The sequence below is a fragment of the Podarcis cretensis genome (assembly GCF_951804945.1).
Source record: "Podarcis cretensis genome assembly, chromosome: 2".
NCBI lineage: Eukaryota > Metazoa > Chordata > Lepidosauria > Squamata > Lacertidae > Podarcis > Podarcis cretensis.
Genome location: NC_137171.1, coordinates 50612426 through 50634817, shown reverse-complemented (window position 1 = coordinate 50634817; position 22392 = coordinate 50612426). Strand labels below are relative to the sequence as shown.

The 22392-nt window shown below is 41.8% G+C and overlaps 2 protein-coding genes across 6 annotated transcripts in view; both read left to right on the top strand.

The window, feature by feature from the left end:
- The first annotated feature begins 549 nt into the window (after window positions 1–549).
- Window positions 550–20696, top strand: SLC26A2 (solute carrier family 26 member 2). Of its 4 annotated transcripts, none has more exons than XM_079964795.1 (4): window positions 570–662; window positions 7514–7690; window positions 8172–8828; window positions 10215–20696. In XM_079964795.1, the coding sequence occupies exons 3-4, from the start codon at window positions 8184–8186 to the stop codon at window positions 11718–11720; spliced, it is 2151 nt and encodes a 716-aa protein (XP_079820921.1). In that variant the 5' UTR covers window positions 570–662; window positions 7514–7690; window positions 8172–8183; the 3' UTR covers window positions 11721–20696. The 4 variants fall into 4 exon arrangements, with proteins under 4 accessions (XP_079820922.1, XP_079820921.1, XP_079820923.1 ...); XM_079964797.1 differs by lacking the exon at window positions 7514–7690 and adding an exon at window positions 1221–1295 and having other exon boundaries at window positions 585–662; XM_079964796.1 differs by lacking the exon at window positions 7514–7690 and having other exon boundaries at window positions 550–662.
- Window positions 10257–22392, top strand: part of LOC307209578 (sulfate transporter-like) — a gene marked incomplete at its 5' end in the record, with an annotated part of 24661 nt that continues 12525 nt past the window's right edge. The window contains one exon of one of the 2 annotated variants that reach the window (XM_079964790.1): window positions 10257–10290. Of the gene's footprint in view, window positions 10291–12692; window positions 12825–22392 lie in introns of those variants that run through there. The other variant, XM_079964789.1, reaches the window with a different exon arrangement.

The following is a 22392-nucleotide window of genomic DNA, read 5'->3' as shown; positions in this document are numbered from 1 at the left end:
AGCGCAACGTTTGCCAAGTCGCAAGGTGTGTCAGGTCACTTACTCCCGAGTAAGCCCGCTTAAGGCTGAGCTAAAAGCACACGGCTCCCTTAATAAGGCCTCGCCGGGGGCAGGAGGAGGGGAGGCTGAAGGCCCTCAAAGAGATTCAGTTTTACTTTTCATCCAAAGTTGACAGTACTTCCGCGCCTCCCGTCCCCACCGCCGTGTCAAAAGACCACCGAGGCCGCCGCCGCCTCCGCGTCTTCTTGCTTCCCGCCCGGACAGGGAGAGAGCCTCCCTGCTCAGGTTTCTCAGCAGGCGGGCCGAGGCGGGCGTCACAAGAGGCCTGACCGGAGCCTTGGGCCGCTCTCGGCAAGGCCGCTGAGCTGGCGGCCGAGGGGGGCGGCGGCCTCGCAGGGCGCGGGCGGGACCTCCCTCCCTCCCTCCCTCCCTCCCTCCCTCTCTCCTCCTCCTCCTCCTCCTCCTTCCCCGGGCCGCTCGCTGGCAGGAACTCCGAGCAAGTCCCGCCGCCGCTTCTTGGAAGCGAGGAGGCCGCCGCGTGAGTCGCGCGCTGCCGCCGCCGCCGCCGCGAGCCGAGCTGAGCTTGAGGCTCCCGCGTGGAGAGGAGCGCCGAGAGAGGAAAGGCGGCTGGAGGGGGCGGAAGAAGAGCGCTCTTGAAGCGTGTGCGTTTCTCCTCGGAGGGTATCTCGGTTGGGAAGGGGCGGTCAGGAGTGGGGCAGCAGGAGGCAACTCGGGGGTCGTGTCTTCTTGCTTGAAAGGATCTTCTTGCGCATCCACAGCCCACCCTCTCCTCGGGCTTAGTTTGGTGAGGGTCTTCTGAGCACTTTTGGAGTAAGATAGCCTGCTGCCTCGTCTTCTTTGCTTCGCTTCATATTCGTCTAAAAACTCGGGAGTGCTCCAGTCGTATCAAAGCATCTTTCTATTCAGCTGCTGCTGTTTAAACCGAATTTATGCAGTTAAACACTTAGCACCCTTGGCCTTCATTATTGTCGTTGTTTTTGGCGGTTCTCCTCCCTCAGTAGAGAGAGTTTGAGTGGCTAACGTTTAATATTTATTTATTTAATATTTAAATTTTTATTTTATTTAAGAAAATTTATATACTGCTTATTGTGTATGTATATATATATATATATATATATATATATTTAAAAGGCTAAAAGGGAACCTGATTGTGAAGGAAAAGGTTTTGAAATATCTGTTTGGGTCTATCATCCATTCAGAACTGGATTAACACACCCACTTCACTGGAATGTTTGCCCTGTATAATCTCTCACACCCTCCAAAAGTAAGCTCAGGTAAATCAATAGTGCTTCTTTCCCCACCCTCTCTAATATATAGTGTTCAAAGTGGGATTCAGAGTCACACATCTCACCTGTAGCAGGGCAAGAATGAGCACAGATTTCCCAATTTGGATGTCAAGGTAGGAAGTGGGGCAAAAAGCATCAGCCACAGAAGTTGCTGCTTTTCCCATTTCCTTGTAAATGTTTGAAACAAGTCATGAAATTGCAATACATGCACAATTCAGTAATGGGAGAGAAAGATAAAGGTTTCAAGTAGATTCTCAAGGCAGACAAGAAGGAACATTTCAGAAATTGGATTGAGATTGATGTGACCTTTGTGCAGGGGGAAAGAACGGCTGTGGAAGGTACAGTACTGATATTTTTCAAGATCTGTTTGAATATAAAATAGTTGAGCATCTTTTAAACAGGAGTGACAAGTTTGAAATCTAATCCTGTAATACATGGGACTCTGGAAGAAAGTTTGGATAACATCACCCCAGGAGATGCATACTTTTTTAAAATAAAAAAGTGTGGTTTTAGTTATCATATGACGTGTAGTGGAAGCCAACGGCCTGGTCTGGCGAAAAAAGAATGGACCTGTTGTAACTTACTGCTACCTTCTGGAATGTGTGATTTACCTGTGAACATTTGCTTCTGATCACAGTGTTAGTGTTCTTTCTCTTCTTGTGGAGAGAGTGGTTCACAGAGTCTTTGGAAGAAGATGTTAAGCTTCAGTTATAAACATGGGTATTTGGATATGTGTGATCCCCCATTATTCCATCCAGGTGTTTTTACATCCAATATTTTAGGGTTGATTCATAAAGTCAATTTTCTCCATACAAAAGCAGTCACTGTCCAGCCTTGGAATGCAGCTTGTGTGAATAAATATTTGTACATGGATCGGACTGCAACAATTTCCATAAGCATCCTGGTTGCAGCAAATTCTGTGGTCATAGAAAAAGAACTGCAGCTCACTGCATTCTGTGTATAGCCCTATTCATGTTAACTTTTTCCATGCATAATTTCAGGCACATGATGCCAAAGGCAAACTATGAATGCTTGTATTAAGGGAAATTGACTTAGTAAGCCAAGCCTGTGTTGTCAAATCTGAAATACAGATTTTGGAAGCTTTGTTATTTATTTCTGAAGGTCCTAAGAACTGAGCAAGGTCTCTGTATAGGTAGGTAAAAATAAAAGACAGATACTGCCTGCAGGGTTGCAGTCTAAAAGAGGAAGGGAAGAACAATAACATTTACCCTGGAAAAGCCAAGGTCTTTTAGTGAGGAAGTGTTGTAGGAATATTTAAATAAAAGAGAGCAAACTAATGTCGGAAAAAGAGGAATTCCAGTGTTAGCAGAAGAGCAAAAGGGATGCAGTCAAGCACAAAGGTTTAGTAGGAGGTGTGGATCCCTAGTGTTAAATCTATAGGAGTCTTTGTCTTATTTCTATGGGCTTGTGTTGCTGTTTGATTTACACCTGGTCTCACTGTCTCACTGTGATGTGGTCACAATCGTAAACATTAATCTGGCAGTCAGGTACAAATGTAGATTCATTCACTCATGAATGGTCATAGGCAAGCCATGAATTCTGGGCTCCAAACTACATGTTATGAGGACACTAAAGGCTATCACATTTCTCCATGGTAGTTTATAGTAAAAGAATAAATGTGTGACATGACATTGTGTTAGCTTTTATACAGTAACTATCAGTAGCCTCCCCCTGCAGAAAGCAGGGCTTGAACTGTAGTGACCGGCTGATTGGCATTGACTTCAAGCGTCACATTAATCTTTCTTTGCAGTGTGGCTTGAATTCAAGCAATAGAAAAATGGGATTTCTGACATCATTGCCCTGTCCACCTGTCATAGTAGTCCAATTTGGGGCAGCAGAGCCAGGGTCCAGTTCAGTAGCTGAAAGAGATTCCCCACCCTGATACAGAGCTATCCCTCAAAATGAGCTGGAAATGGTTCAGAAAAGGTAACCAAAATGATTAAGGGACTGGAGCAATTCCCCTATAAAGAAAGGTTACAACATTTAGGGCTTTTCATATGGAAACAAGGCCAGTTGTTGGGGGGTATGATACAGGTGTTTAAAATTACATATAGCATTGAGAAATTGGTTAGAGATAAGTTTTTATCCCTGTCTCGTAATGTTAGAATAAAGCTGAATGTTGAAAGATTCAGGGCAGGCAAAAGAAAGTGTTTATTCACTAAGTGCATAGTTTAAACTATGGGGATAACTCCCATGAGATGTAGTGATGATGGCCATCAACTTGGATGACTTTAAAAGATTGGACAAAGTCGTGGAAGATAAGGCTGTCAATGAGGTCTGTGAGTAAAGATGCCTGTGTACTCCCTCCGGTATTGGATTCAATATGCTTCTGAATACCAATTCTTGGGGAATCAAAAATGGGGAGCGGGCTGTTGCTTTCATGTCCTGCTTGCAGGTTTCCCGTGGGCATCTAGTTGGCCACTGTGAGAACAGGATGCTGAACTAAATGGGTATTTAATCTGATACAACAGGGTTGCTCTCATGCTTTTTGATTGCTCCCCTGTACTTTCTATTCATCTCATGCAGCAGCATTTTTTAATCAGCCAAAAGTAGGTAACACCTAGAATTACATAAACTTGCACAAATATCCTTGGAGCAGTGCTCATGTGTGAAGCAGGAAGTTGCACATTTCCACTATGCTTGTGATTCAGATGTGGGACGTCCCACATTTCTTTGTCAGGTAATACGCAACACTGAGGCTGTCTCTGCAATATAACTGTCACAGATGAGAGAAGCCCTAGCTAGGCTGTTTGTGAAGGTCATATGCTTTCCTTCAACTAGGCCTTGATCTGAACATGAAAATTGGTCCAGGTAGCTGCTTATGTGAACTTGGCCCTCTGCTTTGAATAGTTACCAGGTCAGTGGATCCGTTAGACCTTTTAGTGTTATTTTGACCCAGACTCAAGGAGCTGGAGGAGGAGGAGAGGACAGAGGGTGAAGAAAGAGCTATGAGTGGAGGGTGCCCCTATCCCCATCCTTTGGACTCTCTGGGAAGCGCAGCAAACCTGCTGCACCTGGAACTGGCCGGGTATGGAGAATGCAGTTAAATGAGACACAGCTGTAGGCAGCCTGAGGAATTACCATCCACCTTGGGCTTGCCCATAAAAACAAGTCTAGAGAGAGACTAGGGTGATTCCCCCTGTTTCCAGGAACTCTTCTCATTGTGAGACTTTTGTGGCTGAGCTGAGAGTTTGTTGGACCCTGGGTGAGAACCCAGAGACTAAGAGGGAAGATGTGTTAGAAGGAAAATGAATTTATATTTATATACATTTGTAACCTTGTATCAATTAGCATTTTTATATGTAATCGTGCATTTTTTGTAATATTTTTGTTTGTTGTCTTTTGCTGCTTCAGTTTTCAGTACACTGCTTAGAGATATTTTTAAATATATCAAGCAGTGTAGAAATTAAATAATCAGATTATGCTTCAGATGAGTAATCTTGAACTGACTGTGTTCATTCAGTCCTCTTACAAGTGCAGGTGAACTGTGACAATAGTACACATTGAAACAGGAGGTTTGTGATTGTGCTCCAATAGAGAAAGACATTGTATAAACCGAAAGAAACAGAAATAGCCTTTAAAAAGAAATGGAACATAGATATGCAGCATATTTAGCTACTAACTAAAGAGCAAATTGTATTAGAGTGGATTTCTGGTGGCACTGGGCAAATGGAAATCTCACAAAACTGGGGAAAGAGGTGATGGTGATGGTAGATCCTCGCATTGTAAGAGAGAGAAAGGAAAATTTATACATTTGTGGTGGGTGGGAATGTGAAAAAAAAACTGGAACTTTTTGGTCTAGGGTCACTAATGCCCTTAAACAAATCTACAGAAATGAAATAACATTACATCTTTTTTTTCTTGTTGCCTTATGCTTTTTTAAAAAGTATTCTGTATTCCAGATACCTAAATTGATGAAAATGAAAAATAAACAATGGCCATTTTAAGAATGAGTAGTAGTTTTTTAAAAAGGCTATCTTGCATTTAGGCAAAATGATGCCCTTTCTTGGGAAAAAGCACTTCCAGGTGAGGTTCTTGACTCATCACATGGACATCTTAGTCCTGGTGTTTTCCTGCTAACATTTCTCAGGCTACTCAGGGCAAATTTTAAGGGTGAAAATTTTAGCTAAACTTAACATATCTTTAGGAATTAAAAGTTACTGACAAAAGCTGTAAGACAGTTTGTATACTGTAGAGAAAGTATAAAACCATATCTGCCAGTGTGTTTATAACTGGCCATACTGTTATAAACTATTAACCGCTTTGTCCAAAAAAAGATACTTTCTCCTCTACAAAAGGAAAGTGTACTAGTACGGTATATACTGAAGTGTAATGTGAGCAAAGGGGACGCAGGTGGCGCTGTGGGTTAAAGCCTCAGCGCCTAGGGCTTGCCGATCGAAAGGTTGGCGGTTCGAATCCCTGCGGCGGGGTGCGCTCCCGCTGCTCGGTCCCAGCGCCTGCCAACCTAGCAGTTCGAAAGCACCTCTGGGTGCAAGTAGATAAATAGGGACCGCTTACCAGCGGGAAGGTAAACGGCGTTTCCGTGTGCGGCTCTGGCTCTGGCTCTGGCCAGAGCAGCGATGTCACGCTGGCCACGTGACCCGGAAGTGTCTCCGGACAGCGCTGGCCCCTGGCCTCTTAAGTGAGATGGGCGCACAACCCCAGAGTCTGTCAAGACTGGCCCGTACGGGCAGGGGTACCTTTACCTTTTACCTTTAATGTGAGCAAGCCAACTTCATTGCCAGGCAGCTCTCTCACAAGCCATTCCCCCCCTTAGGACAGAAGTCTGTTACTGCAGTCTAGACACTCTTCAACATTCGTTGGATGAATATACAGCTGTTTTGCTGTGTGTGCATTCAATGACACTAAGCTACAATAAAGGCTCTTTAATACAGGCACTCTGGTTGGAATTAATCATAGCTTCCAGGCTGTCTGAGAAGCTACACTATTACTTCATATTTGAAGAGAACTTCAAATATGAATGCCCATGTTAGTAAGCCTCCTAAATGTAACATGTATGATTTTCTGCTAAACGTACTGTGGAGATGTGGAGTCAGATCCAGAGGTTTGAATCCAGAGGACTCAAATCCTCCAGCATACTCTGCTAGAGATCACTTTTGGAAGCACCGCTGTGCATTCAGAGTGTACCACATTACCTCTGGATTGGGAGAGCTGAAGTGTTTAGAGTGCTGAACTATGACCAAGGGAGACCTGGGTTCAAATCCCCACTCTTATGTGAAGTTCATTGGGCCAGTAACTAAATTCTCAGCCTAACCTACCTCACAGGGTTGTTGTAAGAGGAAAAATGGGAGGAGGGAGAACTTGTACGCCATCTTGAATGCCTTTCAGTAAAGGTGGAATATAAATGTAATTGATAATGAGTGGGAAGACACTCATTTACCTGTATCTGATTTGGCCAGCACTATACATTTTTAGTTTACTCTGACTCTCTTCCATCCTGGACATGAGGGCTTTTTAAAGCCTTTGAGTGACTCACATATCACGATATAAGAGCACTATAAGTCATGACTTAGTGCAAATATTGCAAAGAACGTCTGCAAATAGTTCCAAAGTTCAGTCTTCCTTTTACTCTCACTCTGCTACTATTCCTTTAATAATCTTTCTTAAAATGGTGTTGTTTTCTTGAGGTCTCTTGTCATGTCATTTCGTCTTGCTGAGTAGGGCAGTGAGCAGAAGTGGTTATGAAGGATGCTTGAGAAGCTGGCCACTAACTTCATCTTCTTGACCCAGTGAGAACTGAGTCAAGGCTCATACCTTTCAGCACCCTGATATTTGACTCAGTGACTTGTTCTTACTTACTCCCCCTCAACAGCCCCTGAAATATAGGGCTTTATACTGAAGCTGCCCTATTCCCTTTGGTGTGTGAAGTGGCTCAAATGTGCTTTGAGCTGAGCTGTAGCCTATACTATAGCTTTGCTTTTCTAACAGAGAGGTGTATGGGTAAGGAAAGAGAAGGACAGGGAGCAAGCTGGGTAGGAAAAAATGACCATGGAGACAGGACAGGTATGTTCGACACTGAAGCCTTGATTTTGGAATTGTGAATCCTTTTACAAAGCTGGATTTAAGGTGTCAGTCATAACCTTTAAAGCCAATACAAATATTGTTTTAAAGTCGTTTAATTTCAGCTGCATAAATTGATTGGGGGTTTTTCTTCTTCCTACCAGTGTTGCATAGTGTTCATTTTGGAAACCCAAGCCCAGATCCCTACTTGGCTCTGTTGCTGAATGGCTTTGGAACAATCAGTGGCTCTTGGCCTAACCTACCTCATTTGAGGATACAAATGAGAGTATTCTGTGTATGCTAGCCTGAACTCCACAGAAGCAAAAGACGAAACTGACAAGGTGGGATATAAATCCAATAAATAAGCAATTCTGCTTACCTGCTTAGGAAAGCTGGAGGGGCCAGCCAGATAGAGATGTCAGTCGCCAGTCTGGCATGCAGAGATCTCCATGTGGTTGCAATTGGACCTGCGCCAGTTGCAAAATGTGCCTGGCACCTGGGGAATTTCTAACACTAGATGTCTCTATTGCTGCCTTTGCCCACTGTTCACGTGTACCTGGCTCCAACACTGAAGTCAGTGGCAAAGTCTGCTTCCATAGGAGACTCTCATGTCTCCTGTGTATCAGTGGAACTGTTTAGGCATAGAGCTGCTGCTGCTGCTTCTGCTGCTTCTGCTGCAGGCTAGGGTGTTGTTGCTTTTCTTTGGTAAGTTGTTAGTTTTTTCAGATAGCTTGTTGTGTTTGCTTTAATAAGCTTGAAATCTGTATGTCGGTTCAAAAAATAATTCTGTCTTCTTTTCCTTCTGTTTCCCCACCGTTCTAGTGAGCCCTGAAGATGGCAGCAGAAGCCAATCATGTCCATTCAGGGTTTGAGATGGCAGAAGTAAATGATGGCCCACCAAACAGCCATCGCACGATCTGCCTAGAACGTATAGAAAAGAGCACAGATATCAAGGCACATGTGCTGAAGAAAGTGAAGAAAAAATGCACCTGCACCCCAGCTACTGCCAAAGACCTGCTTTTCAGCTTCCTCCCAGTGCTGAAATGGCTCCCAAAGTACAACCTGAAAGAGAACATCTTGGGAGATTTAATGTCTGGCTTGATCGTGGGGATCTTGCTGGTTCCGCAGTCCATTGCCTATTCTCTGCTGGCTGGCCAAGAACCTATCTATGGCCTTTATACGTCATTCTTTGCAAGCCTCATTTATTTCCTGTTTGGAACTTCCCGTCACATCTCTGTTGGCATTTTCGGTGTACTGTGCCTGATGATAGGAGAAGTAGTGGACCGTGAAGTACAGAGAGCTGGGTATGATTTGGCACCAAACGTTCCTAGTAGTTATAACTCAGACATGCATCTTTCCGTAAATAACAGCACACTGGGGCCTTTGACTGCGAATGAGACATCACATTTGTTATGTGACAGAAGTTGCTATGCAATTAGCGTTGGAGCCACGGTGACTTTTGTTGCTGGCATTTACCAGGTAAGAGGTGACAATCCAAAGGGCATCTGTTTTATAGGTTTCTTGTAGTTTTCCTCTCATTGCCTTCCAAGACGAGGTTGGTGACAGACTGGTACCAAAGTTTCAATGCAGCCTTGTAATTAAGCATATACATGGTGATTTGGAATTTTGTTTTTGCAAGAAAATGGTTAGATACCAATCCCCATTTAGCCCTTTACCTTGATGGGTTGGTTCAGATGTAATGCTGAACTGTAGTTGATGGGAAATGAAAAGTTGCTAATTTGGGGCTTAAATACTGCCCCCACCTGTGACTGAGAAGAGGAGCTTGAAAGATTTTCTTCCATTTTTAGTTTAACTGGAGGCTACTGTGTTGTATAAGGGACATGGGTGGTGCTGTGGGTTAAACCACAGAGCCTAGGACTTGCCGATCAGAAGGTCGGCGGTTTGAATCCCCGAGATGGGGTGAGCTCCTGTTGCTAGGTCCCTGCTCCTGCCAACCTAGCAGTTCGAAAGCATGCCAGTGCAAGTAGATAAATAGGTACCGCTCCGGTGGGAAGGTAAATGGCGTTTCCGTGCACTGCTCTGGTTCGCCAGAAGCGGCTTAGTCATGCTGGCCACATGACCCGGAAGCTGTACACCAGCTCCCTCGGCCAATAAAGCGAGATCAGCGCCGCAACCCCAGAGTCGGCCACGACTGGACTTAATGGTCAGGGGTCCTTTTACCTTTACCTTTTACTGTGTTGTATGAACTAAACAAACTGACAAATTTTAATTATGGTTTGTTGAAACATGGCAACTTCAAACTATAGTTAAGAAGCTGACTTGTTTCAACAAACCAAATTTAAGATTAACCACAGTTTGGGATTCGGCTGTAATGTTTAGCAGTGGTTATCCTAAAATGGAAGCATATGCCCCCAACCAACCCACCACAAATCCCCAGGTCTAACACAGGCTTGAGCCAGCCAACTCATCACAAGAGTCAAAACTTTGTTGTGGCATCAGACAGCTCAGATTAATATTTAATAACACTGTAAAGACACACATAACTAAATAATATAAAATGCATTCCTTACAAGAAAATCATCAGCCTCAATTTAATATGCACATGTGCATACCTATATGTGCACACTTGCCCCATATACATGGTGCTGTTTTGAAATTTTAAAATAAAATATTGGAGAGAGGAAAACCTGCAAATCCAAAAAGGTTAATAAACAAAAGCCAAAAAGAGAAAGAAATTCTGTAAAGAACTTGAAACAAACACAAACCGATTTTAACTGGTCCCCCACCATGACTGATAGTTATGAACTGATACTTTCAACTAAAATAAAGTATGCATTGTCTAGTCATACTCTTCCATCTTGTGTTGCAAAATTGTCTTCTGATCTTTTGTGCATTTCTTTTCAGGTTGCCATGGGCTTCTTCCAAGTGGGCTTTGTCTCTGTGTACCTCTCTGATTCCTTGCTCAGTGGATTTGTTACAGGTGCTTCCTTCACCATCCTTACCTCACAAGCCAAATACCTCTTGGGCTTAGACATTCCCCGTAGCAACGGCATTGGTTCCTTGATAACCACTTGGATGAACATATTCAGAAACATCCACAAGACCAACTTCTGTGATCTCATCACCAGCTGCTTGTGCCTTCTTGTTCTTATCCCAACTAAAGAGCTGAACGAGCGATACAAATCCAAACTTAAGGTGCCCATGCCCACTGAGTTGGTGGTGTTGGTGGTAGCCACACTGGCATCTCATTTTGGGAAGCTAAAAGAGAAGTATGGCTCCAGTGTTTCTGGACATATTCCTACTGGGTTTTTGCCACCGCAATCACCAGACTGGAGTCTGATTCCCAGTGTGGCTCTGGATGCAGTGGCCATAGCCATTATTGGCTTTGCCATCACAGTTTCTCTCTCTGAGATGTTTGCCAAGAAGCATGGCTACACAGTTAAACCCAACCAGGAAATGTATGCCATTGGTTTCTGCAACATCATCCCTTCTTTCTTCCATTGTTTCACTACTAGCGCAGCCCTTGCCAAGACACTTGTCAAAGAGTCAACAGGCTGCAGGACTCAGATCTCCGGTGTGGTGACTGCCTTGGTCATCTTGTTAGTCCTCCTTGTGATTGCTCCTCTGTTCTATTCCCTCCAGAAATGTGTGCTAGGGGTCATTACCATTGTCAATCTCAGAGGAGCCTTGCGGAAATTCAGTGACCTGCCCAAAATGTGGCGGTTAAGCAAAGTGGACACATTGATCTGGTTCGTCACCATGTTATCTTCAGCACTGATAAGTACTGAACTTGGCCTTCTGATTGGGGTCTGCTTTTCAATGCTGTGTGTCATTGTGAGGACGCAGAGACCAGAAGGGCACTTACTGGGCTGGGTACCAGAATCTGAAGTCTATGAACCCCTTCCTGAATATAGGAACCTTCAGATGAAACCAGGGATCAGGGTTTTCCGTTTTGAAGCACCCATCTACTACGCTAACAAAGAGAGCTTCAAGTCCATGCTGTACAAGCAGACTGGAGTCAACCCTCTGTGGGAGTTGGCAGCAAAGAGAAAAGCGGAAAAGCGAAAGCTTAGTGAGAAAATGGTCAATGCCAATGGAAACCGGGCAGAGGTCTCAGTACAGCTTGTTTCTCACCCATTGGAGTTTCACACTATAGTGATTGACTGTTGTGCGGTGCAGTTCTTAGATACAGCAGGGATCCACACGCTCAAGGAGGTTCACAAGGATTATGGGGAAATTGGCATCCAAGTGCTGCTGGCTCAGTGCAGTCCCTCTGTGAGGGAATCCCTAGACCGAGGGGAGTACCTTAAAAAGGGGGAGGAACAATTCCTCTTCCATAGTGTGCACCAAGCTGTGGAATACGCATTGTGTGCTCATGGAAAGCATGGGCTCTGCGCCTCCGAAACCTAATTTCACTAAAGAGTGAATGGTGAATATTAGCCAAATTCAGGTAATAGCAGACTTGTGTGTGAGAGAGATGATGCTGGGCATACACTCACACAGAAGTAAAGGGCTAATTATTTTATTCATACAGTGTGGGATCATACAAGAAGTTTTGATGCTTTAATTTTGCTCTGTTGGACACAACATTAAGAAGGTGAGAGGCAAGGTGGATTATTATGTCTACAAGCTCTCATGACAGACAAGCAGAACAAATACTCTTTAACACCAGATGTGCCTCATAGTCACACCCCCTTCTCCTTTTAGTGTTTTCATGTCCCCAATTTTTCACCTCGTCTTGAAGCCCACTTTGGTGTATGAAAATAGTGCTGCCATTCTGGGTGGTTCCCCCCGCCTTGAAATAATAAATATGGTTTGGATCCTAAACAACAGGAAGTTAATGGAAGGAAGGTTTTCGGTCCTTTTTGCTTATCTACAGAGGGTCAGGAGCCCCTTCTGAACAAAGTAGATGAGGTACTGAGGGCTGCTGGGGAAGGATAGAATATTTTAAGATTGAGTGGAAATCTGCCCAATATGAGGTGATTCTCCCCTCCCTCAGCAGGCTCTCACATTATTCAGGAGGATCCCCAGATACTGTGAGGAGGCGTTTTAGGAGGCCCAGACAGTAGCAAGGCGGAAGATGGAATAGGGAACTTTCGTTCCATTCACTTACCTTAAGATCTAAGCTTGTGCCATTTGATCAAATTTGTATTTTCAACTAATCATTCTGGGGAGAGCAGTTGCTTGCTGACTTACCCCTTGATCTGTCCGATAAGTTACTGGGAAAAAAATATGTGTCCTGTTCTAACCTGTTGATAAGAAAATGGTCAAAACTTTCGGCTGTTTAAAGCCAATCATAAGTGCCTTTACTAGGACTGTAAACAATGGAAAGAACATGTTGTTAGCTGTTTCATAACTGAGGGTTCTGGTTGTGTCATTCATAGTGTATGAAACAACCTGGATACTTAATCAACTTCTCAGACATTCCTTTGGTAAATAAAGCAGTGGCCCTTCTATTAAGAAAACCAATGGATGATGGCTGCAGGGTAATCAGAGCAGGTTACAGGACATTTTGTAAGCAGTCTTTTTTCTTTGTCAGTTAACTGCTATTACATAATGCATAAAGTAAACAATTCTACAAGGATAGAGTTTTCTTTGCACTTTTTATTGTTCATGACCCAAATGTCTTTGCAGAAATAAAATCAGTTGGCTGTTTCCAAGTTCTTACAGGTTAGGTATGTAAAATATAAGCAAATGAGAATGAAATAAAAAAACTTTCCCGCCACTTTTAAGTTAAATATTTATTTCCATCACGTGTTAGTGGTGGTGGAGCTGTTTAAATACTGGATTGGGAATGTGCAAGTTCAGTTGTAATGAGGGGTTTTGTTTTGTTCTGGAGGGAGGGAGGATAATCTTGCATAATTAAAAACAAAAACAAATTAGGGATTTATGAGACTGAGGAAAGGGAAAGCTGAACATAGTCAGCTGTTCTGATTTCTACTAGTATAGAGAAATACCGGGTACAATCCCATGGATAGAACATATTGGAGGAGAAGAAAATTTTAGAAGAGAGATATTGAAGGCACAATTAGGAATCATTCGAGTGAGCAAGAAAATAGGTAGAGAGACGTGTTCCCCTTCTTCAAAAGGGGTGAAAATAGTTCTAGGTTGCACTATTCTGCTTTGTCCAGACATTACCTGGAATACGGTGTCTCGTTCTGGGCACTGCAATTTAGGGATATTGACAGATGAACATGTCCAGAGAAGGGTGGCAAAGATGGTGAAGTGAAGGGCCTGGAGACCAAGTCCTATACAGAGAGACTGAAAGAGTTTGGTGTCTTTGTCTGGAAAAGAGATGTTTAAGAGGTTATATGATAGCCACTTTCAGATACATGAAGGGCTGTTGTGTTGATAAAGGAGCAGACTTCTTCCTCCAGAGGGTAGGACCTGAAGCAAGAAGTTCAAATTTCAAGAAAAAGAATGTAGACAAAACATTAGGAAGAACTTCTTGATAGTATGAGTTCTTCAGCAGGGGAATAGATGGTATTGATGGATTCTCATGAGAGCTCTTTAAGCAGAAGCTGGGTAGCCAACTGGCTTAATTCCCCTGAGATAAAAAGGGCTAAAGTGGTTTAGGAAAGCCATCTGTGGATGCTGACAGTTCCTTCTTGTGACACCATTTCCTTTTCTTCATAGGAATATAATTTCCGTTAACTTGGTGAGGGAAACATCAGTTATTCGATCTCTGTGTCATAGGGGCTCCCCCTTCAGGAGGCTTTGTAATAAAAAATCAGAAGTAACACATACACAACATATAACCCTTGCTGTAGTTTCCCACCACGTTTACCAAATTCATACAGACATTTTGTGTTTAAGGTAGGATTGTGACCTTTCCCCAACAGTGGAGTTGTTCTTTTATGGCTGCACTGCAGACAGGAATTCCAAAGTTGAGATATTTTCCTCCAAGGGATGTTAGCGTATTTTGCCAGTCGCTTTGTGGAAAAAGGTATAATATGTATGACTCTTTCCCATGCTTTGTATAGAAGCGTGGGAATCCTATGCAGGAGTGTACCAGTAACTTCTGAAACTTAAGATGACAAGTAGTTTCAAGGCAGTAGTGCACCTGTCTTCCATAAATCAGGACTGGACTTTGGTAATATGGCACCCTGAGCGAGGGCAAAATGTGGCACCCCCCTAAATTGCCCCCCCTCACAACTCAGTTGCCCATCTAACCAGGGCCTAACTTTGTGTAGATACCTGTAAAACTGAGGTGTTGTTGCTCTCCCCTTGGCTTGGTGCCCTATGCAGAGGAACTGCCTGCACCACCCTAAATCCAGCACTGCATAAAGGTGCTCTGCAGGTCTACATACTGCATTCAGGAGCAAAGAAGTCCAGCAGAACAGCTGATGGATTTCATTTAACTCTCAACATTAATTCCATTAAAATTTGTAGAATTTCTTTCTTTCTTTCTTTCAATGTAAATTTTTTTATTGCAAAGTCAATACATCAATACCAAACCATACATAAAAAATAATATAAAGAAAGAAAAAATAGAGAAGAAAAAGAAAAAGAAATGCAAAGAAAAGTAGTTAGTAAAAGAATAAAGAAAAGTATAATATTTCAATACAATAAACACTATTTTACAAAATAATAATAATAGACTTCCATCACTCTCACAACACTTCCTTTCACATTTCACATTTTATCTTTATTTCAGTATTATTTTCATCTTAATATATACATATGTATATATGTATATTTCCCCTTTTCCATTCACGAGGTCATTCTAGACACAGCCAAATTTTTACATTAGAACCTTGTCTTTCTAAATAATCATTCAAGCGCTTCCATTCCTTCTTGACTGTATTACTTTCATTATGATGATCCACATGTCCCAGTTAAGTGTACTGCATGTCCTGATTTGATTTGGGTTAAAAAAAATTCTAGGAGACCACCATATATTAGAATTAACACAGCTAAAAAAATGAACAGCTTGACAGGCTCTTCATTTCCCCTCAAATCTGCAGTGTTGCTGAACTCAATTTGTTTTGCTATCAATCTGTATGTAGCATCATGGTTTAGTCTCAAAGAGTTGGCGTAGAGGTAACCTTTCCCATCCCAAGATAGAGAGGGCTGCTTTTCCTGTTTCAAAGTTTAGCTCCTTCTTCTAGGCCAAACGAATGTGGCTTTGTTGACGTAAATTGGAGCTGTTGATCTTGACTTCATGGCCTTGTTTTGCATGTGAGTTCTACTTGATGCGGCAATTCCCTTTACAGAGCCAGATTTTGTGTATGAGATTGTACAATCTGCTCAACAATATGCAAGTTATCATCAAGCAGAAGAACTTTTAATTGAACAATACAGATTTCTCCCGCTGAGACTTCAGCCTTTTTAATGCCAAAAGGTCCTATTATGGTCTTTGCCAGCTGGAGTGACAAGAAGTATTACATTTTTAGCACTTTTCTGTATTTTAACAGCAGGGCATTATGGAAATTAATATCCACAGAGCTTCACTTATAAACTTAAAATATCTCTTAATTTATCTTTTCTCATATTACAGCTGCTGTTTATAGCAGTTTCTGTTGCTCTTAATGTATCTAATGCACCATAAGTGCTGGCATTTAATAACTTAACAGATTTTACTTCTTGAACTATGTGTGCAATTTTAGTAAGTTACTGTGGTGTTAATTTTAATCGGGCATTTACAAGACTCTAAGCATAAATACTTAGAAGTGTGCATGCAACTGTTCCTGATTGAAACACTTCCTCTTTTTAATCACATAAACAGAATTTTTAGTTACATTGTGTGTCTAATGCCATTTTATGTTTGCTTTTTTGGCAAAAACAACAGCGGGTAGCATATTTCCAAAAAAGGCATGATATGTGACAGTAAATGGAGCTGTTATGTCTTTCTATGTTTAATATATCTTTTTATTTGGGGACAGTTCAAAGCACTTTTAAAGGGGCATGCTCTGTGACTTAATTCATGCTATACAAATTGATGATGCTATATTATATTATTTTGTATTCTGCTACATACAACGTATTGCACAAAGTGGTGTATGCTTCCTGCCCCAAGTGATGGCTGCTTAAGAACCACCTTGACCTGAGAGGAAGGGAGAGAAGGCAGAACAGCCTAGCAAGCTGCTCATTTCAAGTGGTTCCAGGTGACAGCATTCCCCTCCCCTGGTCGTTCTTCTTCACCTTGCTCGCTGGGCTCTGGGGATGCTCTCTCCGAGATGTTATTGCAGGGTCATCTGAATTCCCGTGGGATTTTGCGAGAGCCTCCCAGAGCCCCATAAGCAAGACTGAGAGTTTAAAACCTCTTTCTGTTCCGAGAAAACCCTGCACAAGAAGGAGCTCTCTGTCTTCTGTGCATATCATTTGCGTGATTTCAACCACGTAAAGTTGAAGTCGCACATTTTAAAACGTGCATAAGTTGCGATCATAGTATATATTTTTCTGGAACTAAAAGATTAGGAGTGGCTACCTTTCTGCTTCTTTATCCCTTCTGTCCCATAACACAACTGGCCTCTTTCACCTGCCACAATGAGCCAGGGTTTAACATTGACTAGTAATCATGGCTTAAGTGGGAGATTAACAAACAACGATCTTTGGTTTGGACATAACAGGTTTTCCTGCTTTTTCTCTTACTTCTGCCAAGTGGCAGCAATTGGGTAGCATGTGCCAACACACTGCTCATTCACAATAAACCAGATGTTATTAAGCACCTGTGAGTCCAAATGTGCCCACAGAAGCTTTCCGTGGCACCCACAGGGCCTCCTCCCCCTGCTGATATTTGGCTTGGAAGCAGCATTCTGTTGCATCCAGTGGAATAAGTTTCAGCACATGCTTGGTTATTGTGTGAGAGTGGTGTCTGTGACAGTTTCTCCAGTTTGTAAATGTGCCCACAGGCCTTAAAAGCTTGCCAAACCCTGCAAGAAACCATTATAAGTATAAAAAAGGGGGGGGGATTCCCACTCATTGTAACATGCAAATGTGGCCAATGTGTGATGTGATGTCATTCTGTGAGTTTCCTTACGCAGAGAGATGATGTGATGTCACATTGTGTTAAACTACACATTCCCAGGAAGAGGAAACATTAGGAAGCAGCAGCTCTCTTTCCCTTGTGAGTTCCAGGATTGGCCCTTAGGGATGTTTTAGAATTTTCTCATTTTGAGCGCTTAGTGTTTTACAGTGTGGAAGATTGCCAGTGGCGTGCTTTGCTTTTGCTTTACAATACATTGTTGTTAAGGGCCCGGAATGCCCTATTACTATGAAGCTCTAAGCCTCTTAAGGAGTGTGAAATTAAATCTCACTTCAAAATAATAGATGATCATTTTAAGCCTTAGGACCTGGATATTTCTGTGCTTTTGAGAATAGCAATCGAGCTTATGCACCAAAGTAACCCAAACTGCACCATTACATACTAAATTTTGTAACTTGTATAAATCTTGCAGCTATGCAAATATATTAAAAATTGCTTTATTTTTCATTTTTTGTGTGCGAGTCACACAAAGGGGGAAAGGCTAAGTAGGCCCCTAAACAGTGAAGAAACTTGATCAGGGCTTTCTTTGGGTTCTGAGATTTTATCAGACTTTGCCTGAACTGCAGCCATAGATCTCTCTTTTGAACAAAAATGAAAATTTGATTTTATGGGGTGCCAGTTCTACAGAATATCCACAGCACTGCCAAGTTCTTCTTCACAAATATAACGATCCTCCTGGGCAATAGTTACTGAAAATCCTCAGTTGTCTTCCATAACAATTGTACAAAATTTTCTATAAGATTCTAGCAGTTCCTCAGTTGTTTGCATTGATAATCACAATGAAATCAAAAGAGATACTATGCAGCACTCAAGTTCTCAGTCCTCAGTTCAAACATAGCAAGGACAATGTTTTGCTACTGCTAGTCTCTCTCCTTTAACACTTGGCTCAATTTGTTATTTCCTAGTTTGTGGCAAATCATAGTTTGTTGTTACATGTTATCAGGCAAACTACGGTATACTGCCCGTGAGCTTGAGTTTTGGTTGTGTAATACAAAACTTTGGTTTAGTGTTACATGTGAACCAATCCAAAGTCTATTTGCTATGTTGACTTAAGACCAACATAACCCTTCCCCATGGCCTTGTGACATTTACTGGCTACTTCCTGGTAGGCCTCAGAGATCTAAGTTATCAGTATGCAACAGACTGTTTAACAACCATGTGTTCAAAAAACTAGTGTCCTTTCTGAAATATAGTAGATGTGTTGATTGGACCCCTTCAGAAATGTTCTTATTGAATATCTCTGCTCACTGAAACAGGGAAGTATTCATCCCAATAACCATTAGAAGATAATTATCCAATCATAATTCAAATGTTACTTTAAGGTGAAAACCGACTTTGTTTTTGCATCTGGAATATTCAAGACAAATTACTGGCTTAGTATCCATAATGTGAAATGTTATAATGATCTGTATTAAGCGGTCACAGCTTTCTGAAATTAAAGTAATGTCCCAAGGCTTTCCTTTAAAAGAAATACCATAGTGAAAATGAATAAAGAATCAATCAGCCCTCCAACACTTATGGGGCTATTCACTTACATGCCATAGGATACCTTGAGTTGAAAGGTCTGGCAGAAATAAATCTTTTGTTTTCTCAGGGTACATGGCAGAGATTTGTGTGTGCATGTGTCATTTTAGAAGACCAGTTGTGAGCTATGCAAATATTTGAAATTTCCAGCGGCTTAGTATTGTGTGTGTGACATTATTTTCATGCTATCAAAGATAATGGGATTTTGATATTTCTCCCTCTAAACTGAAGAGTTGTATGTGAAATATTTATGAAACAAAAATATTAAGGATATTTTTATGGAGAGGCATTATTGCACAATATAGATTTCTTTCTCAATATCTGATTTTATTGTGAAGGTGTTTTTGAAAACGGAAAGAGACTTGTAAAAGAGTTTCTTTTTCTTGAGTGATATTTGTTCCTGACATGTGTGCAGCTTAGTTTAGCAAACACTCTTCCTGTTTGCTCTTCATCAGCCATTATTTATTATGATACTCCAAGAAATGGCTGGTGGTTCTTCTGGCATTGCTCCAGTAGATCAAATGGAGCCATCCTGGGTGGTTCCCCCCCCCCCCGCCCCGGGAGTAAATGGACAAGTTGTCTCATTAAGAGATCCTCAAATTAGAGGGAGCTCTTAGTGAAATCCACAAGCCCCGCCCCAACTCCTTCCATTGTTCGCAAAGTCACTCAGTTACAAAAGGAGGTACCTGCCTCAAATTTCAAGCACTGATTCCAAACCAAAGAAAAAACATAATAAGGCCAATCTCAAAAAGCATCATGGGAACTGGATCTTTGTACTTTACAAAATTGTTATGAAATGCAATCTGCTATGAACCAAATGTTTACTACTTTTATTACATAGTTATAGTCTTATCACTTTGCTACTCTAATAAATAACTGGGACACACACAGACACTATATGTATATACCTACATATCAAGTATAGATGAATGATCCCCCAAGAGTTTCAAAGAGATCTCCTTTACTTGAATGTTATATTTTCCTTGCGCATTGTTCAAGAAATCGTCATTGTTTTGAGGCCTTGAGCGTTTGTTTCTATACATACAAAAATCACTTAAGTGAACCTCTATTACATCCTTCCCTTTTGACTACCAGTAGCTCCTGGCTATAAATACAGGCGGAAGTATTTTCCCCTCTTCACTGATGTCTTTAATTAGTTAGGTCTGACTATGCATGTGGTTGCTTATACCGTGAGAAGGAGCTGGGCTTGCCGGCATCTGAAAATGCCCCTCTTTCTTTACTTCTGCTACACAAATGAGCCACCAGAAAGTAACAGGCATTTGTGAGCACAAATAGCAAATAGGAAGACAATGGGAGAGATATTAACTTGGTCTCCTGCATTCTTGTCCATCTGCACAAACCCTAAGTCACATTCACCACACTATCACAGAGCTGCAAGGATTACGGTGGGAGGGCTGTCAGAGTACACACACACACACACACACACACACACACACACACACCCATACCCACCATGTGAATTAAATGCAATATCAAAGTGTTGTTATTCTTGGTTACATCTCTTGGCTATGTTATCCAGAAAACACTAAGTTGGAACGTCTTGTGGAATTTAAAAAACCAAATTTGCTATTGATGTAGCATTGTGACCAAATATGGCTTTGTGAAATGGCTGCTTTTTATTGGTAGCTCTATATGTTTTTTTATATGAGAAAGACTTATCAAAGTACAAAAATACAAAACAAAGCAATAATCACAAAGTGTGTGCAAGCATGTTTCATATAATGTTAAGCTCCAGCTGCTAAGATACAATACTAGCGTCTTTTGTTAAAAGTCTCGAGCAGAACAATGAATTTTGTATCTATTTTCATAAGATTGCTTTGTAAATATTTTTGCTATTAAAATATATTTTATAATGTGTTTTTGTACTTCTCAATTGACTGTCTGTTCTATTGAGTATATCAAGAACTCAGTAACTGCATAACCTCCATAGTGACATGACCAATTTTGATATGCAGCTCAAATACAGAGCAGAATAAGGGTATGCACATTTAAGCTGCTTCAGACAAGCCTGAATTGTTTGCAGAGAGGTGAGATGGCAAACACCCAGTCTTTGGAGGAGGGAGCCAGTTTGTTTCACAAGAGCTCCAAATCATCGTTGTTGTTGTTGTTGTTGTTGTTGTTGTTGTTACTACTATTATTATTTACCTGCCCTTCACTATCAGGTTCCCAGGTCAGATTACAACATCAAAACCAATGAAAACCAATCCTCATCCATAAAAATAATGGTGCAGCCTGAATTTGCTAGGATGTGATGGAATCCCACCCTCAAACAGTGGCAATCTGGAAGCACCCTTAGTCTATAATATTCTTAGACACTGAATTTATGCACAGTTAATTAGTAACATTATTCCCCAGTGGGCATTAAGACTAATTCATATATACTGACTCCCCAAATTTCTTCAAATTAATCTCTGTGACATCACAAATCCCATATTAGGTGTTTAATAATATGGACAATATTGCTTTTGCACACACACAGGCTTTCTAGATGCTTTGTGCACTTAAATATATGTAGGTAGGTAAAGCTAAGGGTAAAGGACCCCTGGATGGTTACGTCCAGTCAAAGGCAGCTGTGGGGTGCAGTGTTCATCTTGCTTTCAGCCCAAAGGAGCTGGCATTTGTCCACAGACAGCTTTCCAGGTCATGTGACCAGCATGACTAAACTGCTTCTGGACTGTGATGAGTGCCAGAGCGCACAGAAACACCATTTACCTTTCCACTGCAGCAATACCTACTTATCTACTTGCACTGGTATGCTTGCAAACTGCAGAAGCTGATAGAGCAACAGGAGTTCACCATGTTGCACAGATTTGAACTGCCAACCTTACGATCAGCAATCCCAAGAGGCTCGGTCGTTTAGACCACAGCGCCATCCGTGTCCCCGAAATATATGTAAAATCCTTTGGGAAAGGCCCTTTCCCTTTCCTTTGCATACCTGGATATTTTTTCCATATAAAAAACCCACTTTGAGCAAATACAAAGTATTATTTTTCTTTATTATTAAATTTCTATACCTCCCTTCTGTTGGAAAAACGCCCTGGGGTGCTTGCAAGCCCCTGAAACTCTGAGTGTCTTTGTCATTTTTTCATGGTAATATAAATTTTATGGTCTGTTTTTTAGTATACCTAAAATCCTTTGCTTATTAGGGTCTACCCCACATTTTATTCAAAAAATTGCTTTGCACAGATAACTCCCATAGAATTATCAAAATTTTCAAAAGTAGGGGATCCATGGCTTGGCTTTTGAAAAATAGGGGGTCCTCAGTAATTAGCTAATTGGAAACCACTGGTGTAAGTCCTTGTAGTCAGGTGGGCAAGATGGGTGGTTGCCCAGGGAGTGCGGGAGGTGCCAAGCAGAGCTCAATGGCCATGATTTTTTTTAATCTATTGCCCACATTGAGCCAGGGTGGCAAACAGGAAGTGTCTGTACTGCGCTGAGCTGCCCCAGGCCTTCACAAAGCAAGAATCTTGTGTGTACCAATAACCACCCAAGGTGAATGAAAGCCACCTAAGATTTCTGGAGAATTATTTCCCATTGCAGTTGTCACAG

Coding starts and splice junctions, on each gene's coding strand:
- SLC26A2 (XM_079964796.1), top strand. CDS start 8,184: ATGGCAGCAGAAGCCAATCATGTCCATTCAGGGTTTGAGATGGCAGAA. Junction 8,829..10,214: donor TTGTTGCTGGCATTTACCAG/GTAAGAGGTGAC, acceptor ATTTCTTTTCAG/GTTGCCATGGGCTTCTTCCA.